Below are 8678 nucleotides of genomic sequence, written 5' to 3'. Positions count from 1 at the left end.
ATTTTGATGTCTTTTTTTGTGTGTTGTTGATAGTTTCTTTATTCCACTTAATTTTCTGTGCTGAGTTGTTTTTCTTTATGTATTTTCTTTTCATCTTTTTCATTGTTGTTGATTTTGTATTTGCTGAGTCTTTGTTTTTCATTTTGATATGTAGGATTGTTAATTTCCTTTGTGGTTACCTTAATATTTACCCCTACTTTCCTAAGTTTAAACCAATCTTTTATTTCTGTATATTGCCTTGACTTCCTCTCCATTTGAAAGATCTATGATTACGTATTTAGTCTCTCTTTTTTGTTTTAATATTGTCATCTTTTACATATTGATGTCTCTGTTTCCCTATTTTCCATGTTTTAGCTTTGATTTATTTTTGTGACTTCCCTATCTGGGTTGATATCTGGTTGCTCTGTGCCGTGTTCTAGTCTTGGGTTGTTATCTGGTATTATTGTTTTTCTAACGGGAGGACTCCCTTTAGTATTTCAGGTAATTTTAGTTTGATTTTTGCGAATCCTCTCAACTTCTGTTTATCTGGAAATGCCCTAATTTTGCCATCATATTTAAGAGACAGTTTTGCAGGATATATAATTCTTGGCTGGCAATTTTTTTCCTTCAAGGCCTTATATATGTCATCTCCTTGCCTCCTTGCATGCATGATTTCTGCTGAGTAGTCCGAGCTTAGTCTTATTGACTCTCTTTGTAGATGACTTTTTGTTCATCCCGAGCTGCTCTTAAAATTCTCTCTTTATCTTTGGTGTTGGCAAGTTTGATTATAATATGTCTTGGTGACTTTCTTTTGGGATCTACCCTGTGTGGGGTTCGATGAGCATCTTGGATAGATATCTTCTCATCTTTCATGATATCAGGGAAGTTTTCCGCCAACAAATCTTCAGCAATTCTCTCTGTATTTTCTGTTACCCCCCCCGTTCTGGTACTCTAATCACTCGTAGGTTATTTCTCTTGATAGAATCACACATAATTCTTAGGCTATCTTCATTTTTTTAAATCCTTTTATCTGATTTTTCCTCAAATAAGTTGGTGTCAAGTGCTTTATCTTCAATCTCACTAATTCTTACTTGCATTGCCTCAATTCTGCTCCTGTCCTTTCTACTGAATTGTCTAATTCTGAAATTTTATTGTTAATCCTCTGGATTTCTGTTTGTTGTCTCTCTATTGATTCTTGCAGCATGTGAAATTTGTCATTATGCTCGTCTGTAATCTTCTTAAGTTCTTCTGTTGCTTTGTGTGTGTGTTCCTTGGCTTGTTCTGCATTTTGCCTGATCTCCTAAAGAGTTCTGTATATTACTCTTTTGTATTCTACCTCCAGTAATTCCAAGAAATTCTCTTCCTCTGGAAAGTTTATTGATTCTTTGTTTTGGGAGCTTGCTGAAGCCCTCATGTTCTGTCTCTTTATGTGATTTCATACTGACTGTTGTCTCCGAGCCATCAATAAGTTATTATATTTATTTATGTTTGCTTACTGTGTCCTAGCTTCTTGTTTTGTTTTGTTTCGATATGCCCAGATACGCTGCTTTTGGGAGCTAGTTTGATTACTGGCACGTTTGAAGCGTTGATGTCCTTTGAACAGATGGTTAGATCTGTTACTAGGTATGTGAGCCCAGGAGCCTGTTTACTTTTCTCATATGGATTCAGCTCAGGTGTCCAGGTAGTCCATCACCAAGTGTGTGGGGCGGGCTCTAACCTACAGTCTTAGACAGGCATAGGCGATTAGTGTAGGCACGAGTATCTGGCTGCAGTAGGGGATCATGCACTGAGCAAGGCAGGGGCCCAAAGGCTGCCCAAGTGTCTGGGAGGAAAGCATGTCCCTGTTCGCTAGAACACGTAGGTGGGTGGGTTTTTCAGCTGGACTATGGGCATCCAGTGCTGTTGGCTGTAAGGACTGGGAGGCACCACTTATTATTGGACCCCTGTTGTGGGTGGCTAGGTGGTATGGGTGGAGCCACTGGTCCTCAGGCCCCTGATGTGGGTGAGGACCCTGCTTAATCTGCAGAGCAATGTCAAATGTCACAAACCTGCCACTCACCATATAGCTGATACAGCTGAAGTTAGGCCTCAGGTATATACCCTGTTGTACTGTGCTAATGAGGGCCTATGCTGTTGAAATGGGCCCACATGGGTCAATGCAGAGGTGAAAGGCATTCAAAGTCCATGGACCCCTTGTTCCTGTGCCTAGGCAAAGGAACTGTGCCTACCCTGAGTTCCCGGCTTAGAGGAGCTGGCAGATTATTTTTTCCTGTTTATTAATTTGTTCCCTATCCAAGGCTGAGAGAATGGCTCAGGGCTTGTGATGGGTCCTAGTTCTGGCCCAGGGGACTCAGCAATTGCCGAAATCGGCCTGGGACCTGGTGCAGAGTAGAGGGGCAGGGCGGGTAAATGGGGGAGAGATTTTTCCGAAGGGGGTGTTTTTTGATCCACACAGTAGGTCAGACGCGTGTACTTATCTTTTTCTGATTGAGTGCGGCTTTTCACTGGTTCTGGAATCCTGAGTAGACTCTGTCTCTCAGTCTCTCCAGATGTGGAAAACACGTCCTGAGTGCCACTGCTTGCCTCACCGTGCATGCCACCTGATCCTGCCTGAAGGCTGCTGGCTCCTGCCGGGTCAGGTCTGGCAACTCCTCACTGCTTCTGAACCGTCTCTCTCTCTCTTCCTGCCACTCATTCCGATTTCTCAACTTTGTCTTTGATGTTCTGGGCTCCTAGATTGTCATATATAATCAATTCATTTGTTTTTTTGAATCTTTGTTGTAAGAGGGACCACAGGAGGTATCTGACTGCTCTGCTATTTTGGCCCCTCCTTGCATCCAAATAATTTTAATCCTTCAAGTCACCTTGAGAAACGAATTTATTTCAGCAGTGCTGCCATTGCTAAAAATGTCTTTGAATTTTTTTTGGAACTTCTTTTGGAGCCAGCTTATAAGGCTTAGAAAGAAGACTAGTCTTATTATTAGTCAGTCACTCCTCACTTTTGACCAAAAATGTTTTATTCAATTTGATTACATACCTCATTCAACTGAAAAAGCTCGGAGTGACTTTTGGCTGTTCTCAAAAAAAAAAAAACTTAACTTCAAAGGGTGAAGATGTGCTACCGTTGAGGACATGCAATAATGTGCCACAGGTTCTGAAGAAAATTCCCAAAGAGGAGTTTCAAAAGTTCTTTGAGCAATGGCAGTTCTTATCTGTCCTATAGGGTTGCTGTGAGTTGGAATTGACTCGATGGCAGCAGGTTTGCTTTGGTTTGGTTGAGCAATGGCAGCATCCTTGGAGTAAGGTGTAACTTGCCAAGGTGACTGGAAGGAGGCAGCCATCATTTGGATGTATAAATTCTGGTATGTCTTTTTTTAAATCAATCCCATTACATCAATCTCATTTTATTTTAGCCGTAATATAGATGGCCCATGGAAAAAGTCACTCATTTAGAAGTTCAGACATCTTGAATCTCTTTTATATTTGATTCTGTAAAGGCTATTATATTAGTACTTAATGCTTCTTCGCTGTGTTTTTCATAGGCAAGTATTAATATTATTTGATGTTCTCTCATTAGACAGCATGAAGATATAGTCTTGGTACATATTTCACCTTTGGTCAGAGTCAACCTGGGATTAAAAGTTGACCAAATAAAAAATATATATATACACATAAATAATCAAAAGTTGTCATAATAAAATTTACAATAATATTAAGTCTGAATTATCTTAGATACTCATTGTGTGTTCCCGTAATACTGTTTGACTCTATTAGTAGTTACTACATTGTATTGAAATATTCTGTTTATATCCATATGTTTGTTACTTGGAACCATGCCACGCTTCCTGCTCAAGAAATGTTCATTGAAAAGACCAGACTTACTGGCCTGACAGAGACTGGAGAAGCCCTGAGAGTATGGCCCCTGGACATCCTTTTAGCTCAGTAATGAAGTCACCCCCAAGGTTCACCGTTCAGCCAAAGATTAGAAAGCCCCATAAAACAAAACGACACTAATGATGCACAACAGTCCAGGGACAAGGACTAGAAGACAGGAGGGGACAGGAAAGCTGGTAATTGGGAACCCAGGGTTGAGAAGGGACAGTGTTGACATGTTGTAGGGTTGTTAACCATTGTCATAAAACAATATGTGTACTGTTTAATGAGAAACTGTTCTGTAAACCTTCATCTAAAGTACAATAAAAATAAATATACATTAAAAAAAAAGTTCATTGAACTAAAGTGATTTCCTCAAAATTTTGTTTCTTTCTTTTGCCCTAGAAACTCTACTGGATAAATAGTAGGTAAACTTAGACATAGTCAAGATAGTTATTATTTCTTCCAGTAAAATATTTGAGTAGGGAACTTTTATTAATTAATTAAAATGAGTTTAGGAGGAGTTATTTTTGTGTGATTTGATTATGCTGTATCTAGTGTCTGTTACCAGTAATTATTGAGACTGGGTGGTACTGTTCTTTTTCCTTTAAAGAATTACAGTTACCAAAAGGTAAAAAAAATTAAAAAGTGCAGTTCTATAAATGTTTCACTCATGTTTTCCTCTTGTGTTTTTCTCCTACTTTAGTCCACCAATTGATGACTTTGATGTATTTAAAGAATTAAAAGAACAAAATTTCTTTGAGTCACAGGAATCTATCATTTCTTTATGTACTTACCTGCAAGAATTGATGAGAACTATTGAAGAACTAGATGAAGATCAGCTGAAAAATGAGTTTTTTAAATTTCTGCAGGTAAACGTGATAATCTACTGAGTGTATTTGTTAATTTAAACAATTAAAAATAAACTGGTACAATTAACAAGGATGTATACATTACCATTTAAGTTATAATTGATCATTTTGTATCATTTTAGTGATAGTGTTCTTTAAGAGATAAAAATCCACTTAATCTATAAAAATGGGGTTTTGAAATCTATTCTGCACTGACTGGAAATGATTTTAGTGGCATGGGAGTCATCTGACGTGGCAGCCTCTGTTGTTCTTGAGAGAATACTTCATAGTGGTTTGGTATGGCCCCCGCCGGACTTGGATTTAAGTCCTGGCTCTTTTGCTTATTTGTGGTTGGTCCTGAGGCAGATTCCTTAATTTCTCTGAGCTTCAGTCTCCTCATCTGTAAAATGAAGATGATATTGCATGCCAGTGGGAGAATTAAAGTAGATCATGCATGTAAAGCATTGAGCTCAGAGCTGGGAACACAGTACCTGCTCTAATCCTCATCAGGTGATAATACTCAGGTGGTCAGTTGGCCTATTTAAAATTGCTTTATTACATTTCTTTTATCTTGAATTAAGTTTTTTATTCTCATTCAAAACCATCTAAAATTTAAAATGTGTTCTTAGAACCAGAACCATTTGAAAATCTTTATTAATACATAGCAGTATCCCCAGCACTCATTTTTTCTAGAAAAAGTTAGAAACATTTCCTGAAAAAATGTTAGAAGGTGCCCTGAAGAGAAATCAAGTAGGGAAGGAGAATCAGGACTGCTGACCATTTTGGTTAGCAGCCAAACTCTTAACCTCTGTGCCACCAGTGTTTTGTAGAAATACATTTTACGAATATTTTTAGCAACTCCTCTACCTGCTACATAATAGAATTTTTGTTGGTAGAAGTTTTGTTGGTTATTCCAAAGAAGGGTGAATGTTTTGTGCTTTTTGTTTTTCAGATTTCTCTGTGGGGAAATAAGTGCGATCTGTCTCTATCAGGTGGGGAAACTAGTTCTCAGAAGAACGATTTAATAAGTTCTCTGGAAGACCTAAAACCTTTCATTTTAGTGAATGACATGGAACGCCTTTGGTCATTGCTTAGCAAGAAAACAAGAGAAAAAGCATCTGTTAGAGTGGATATTGTTCTGGATAATTCTGGGTTTGAACTTACTACAGATTTAGTATTAGCTGACTTCTTACTGTCCTCTAAACTGGCTACTGAGATCCATTTTTATGGGAAAAGGATTCCATGGTTTGTGTCTGATACTACTATACATGATTTTAATTGGTTAATTGAACAAGTAAAACATTCTAATCATAAGTGGGTAGCCAAGTGTGGGGTTGACTGGGAAAACTGTGTTAAAATGAGCAGATTGGTTTACCATGATCATATATTTTGGACTTTGCCTCACGAGTACTGTGCAATGTCTCAGGTTGCTCCTGACTTATATGCAGAGCTACAGAAAGCAGATTTAATTTTATTCAAGGGTGATTTGAATTATAGGAAGTTGACAGGTGACAGAAAATGGGCATTTACCATTCCATTTCATCAGGCTTTGAGTGACTTCCACCCTGCTCCTCTTTGCAGCATAAGAACATTAAAAGCTGAGATTCAGGTTGGTCTACAGCCGGGCCAAGGTGAAGAGCTTGCAGCCTCGGAGCCCAGCTGGCTCACCAGTGGGAAGTATGGAATCTTCCAGTTTGATGGTCCCCTATGATTGGGTTTCTGAGCTCTCAGTTGTGTAGAAAGGTCTGATGAGCGCTTTTCATCCCCAGACAAGCAGTGTGTGAGACCTGACTGCTCCATGTTAGCTCTGGGAAGTTAGATTCTCAGGGCTTATTTCCATACACACTGGATGATTTTGTTCTTTGAACATTTTGCCCCATTCCATTGTTTTGGGGATAGATGGCTTAAGTTAGTTACAGATATTATATTTATGTTGGAATTTTAGTAACTTATTTCAAGATGAATGTACAATTCCAAGTGGTTTTGATGAACTTATTTTCAGTTGGGTAGAAAGCAAAATATGAGTGAATTCTGGTTTTAAAATTAGTTAAACCTTTTTTTTTTTTTTTTTTAAATACTATAGTGCATGGTATTTAACATTCTAGGAAGCATGGAATTTTATTTAACTTGATTTGGGGCTCCTGAAATAAGGATCCCATGAAAATATACATTTTAATGACTCTTTACAAAGAGAGGCATTTCTTACAACTGTGATGTTTGGACACATGAAAGTAAAACTTACCTCATAAGTTAATTCTAACTTTTGTTGTTCTTGACTTATTTCATTTCAAATAATAGCTTGTTTTATTTGCAAACATTTGTATTACATTTGACCTGTGGAATGGATGGTAGGAAACACAAAATTGAAGAGGATGAAGCAGATGGTATTTGGAGAAATGGATAATGTTTTACCTTTCATTTATGATACCCATGATCAGCTGAAGTACGTTCTGTTACCACATAACTGTTTTAAATGAGCAGACTTTTAGTTTGCACTACAATTGTTAAAAAATGCTTTAGATAGAAAAGATTCTTGTGCATCAAGTTTAGAGTACTACCAACAAATGAATTAATTCATTTTTTATATTTCTTACACATTTATTTGTCATCACCACAGCTATTAAAGACTATAAATTTTATGTCAGTTTATTCTGAAGCTAAAATTGGAAACAGACCTGGAAATGTTTTCTTGCACTGGAATAATAAAATGAATTGTACTGAAAATCTTGGTTTTATTTTCCAATGGGGAATGCCAAAAATGGAAGACTTAAATGAGGTCTGTATGAGTTTAAAATGAAACTTTATTAAGAAACTCATAATGTGCATTATAGACATTGCCAAAAGCAGTTTTTAATAATGCCACTTACAAATGAGTTTATAGTCTGCATCCTTGCTAATCTTAAATTTGGCTTTTGGGTTTTTGTGTGAAATGTTTATATAAAGCTGTACTTTTTTGAATTTACTCTGTTTTTTTTTATGTGTTTTTGTTTTTTACATTTTGTTATTAAAATGCATATTGGAATTATTTGTAGACACTTGGTGTAATTCAGGGTAAAATTGTGTATTTGTATTGACTTTATAGCCACAGTGCTAGCGATTGTACAATATATAACATTTTTCCAAAGCATTGAATAAGTTTTCTGTTTTTACCATGTGGTTTATTTTTATTAAGAACATGAAATTATGGTGTATGAAGATGTGGCTTACCCCTCCTCCCTCCCCTTACAAGAAAGAGCAAGGAAGCAAACTAGAGAAAGAAAGATCCTGTGGAAAAAGAAGCTAATTCAAGATGGATTTTTAAAAAATAATTAGCACGGAGGACCCTCCTATAGTTTTACCAGTTGATCTTTTTTTTTTTAAAGCAGCTGTATTGGAGATAAAATTCACATACCATACAATTCACCCATTTAAAGTGTACTGTTCACTGTTTTAGTAAATTCACAGGGTTGTCCAACCATCACCACAATCTAATTTGAAAATATTTTTATCCCCCATGAAAGAAACCCATACCTATTGGCAATTATTCCCATTCCCCTCCTCTCAGCTCCTGGCAACCATTTAATCTACTTTCTGTCTCCGTGAATTAACCTGTCCTGGACATTTCATATAAACAGAATCAAATAATATATCTTTTCTGACTGACTTCAAGGTTCACCAATTGTATGTATCAGTACTTCATTCCTTTTTATTGCCCAGTAATATTCCATTGTGTGGATATACTACATTTAATTTATCCATTCATCAGCTAATAGACATTTGGGTTGTTTCCACTTTTGACTATGATGGATAGTACTGCTTTGAATATTCATGTACAAGTTATTTGTGGATATATGTTTTCAGTTCTTGGGTATACACCTAGGAGTGAAAGTGCTGGGCTGTATCATAGCGATGTTTAACGTTTTGAAGAATTGCCAAACTTTTCCAAAATGCTTGCACCATTTTACATTCCCGCCAGCAGGAGAACTCTAATTTCTC

At 37.0% G+C, this 8678-nt stretch overlaps 1 protein-coding gene across 6 annotated transcripts in view; it reads left to right on the top strand.

Annotated features, from left to right (window-relative positions):
• The window catches only part of ARMT1 (acidic residue methyltransferase 1), a 23679-nt gene extending 15475 nt beyond the window's left edge, over positions 1-8204 (top strand). For 3 of the 6 annotated variants that reach the window (XM_023729059.1, XM_023729054.1, XM_023729076.1), the window contains 3 exons: positions 4559-4724; positions 5656-6380; positions 7002-7628. In XM_023729059.1, coding sequence (XP_023584827.1) covers positions 4559-4724; positions 5656-6380; positions 7002-7107 — 997 coding nt within the window. In that variant the 3' untranslated portion in view covers positions 7108-7628. Of the gene's footprint in view, positions 1-4558; positions 4725-5655; positions 7629-7875 lie in introns of those variants that run through there. The other 3 variants (XM_004368826.3, XM_023729066.1, XR_002823661.1) reach the window with 2 other exon arrangements.
• The last annotated feature ends 474 nt before the right edge of the window (positions 8205-8678 follow it).

Source organism: Trichechus manatus, unplaced genomic scaffold, assembly GCF_000243295.1.
Source record: "Trichechus manatus latirostris isolate Lorelei unplaced genomic scaffold, TriManLat1.0 scaffold00002, whole genome shotgun sequence".
NCBI classification, from domain to species: domain Eukaryota; kingdom Metazoa; phylum Chordata; class Mammalia; order Sirenia; family Trichechidae; genus Trichechus; species Trichechus manatus.
Note: the sequence above shows the minus strand (reverse complement) of the source record. Positions and strands in the feature narration are given on the sequence as shown.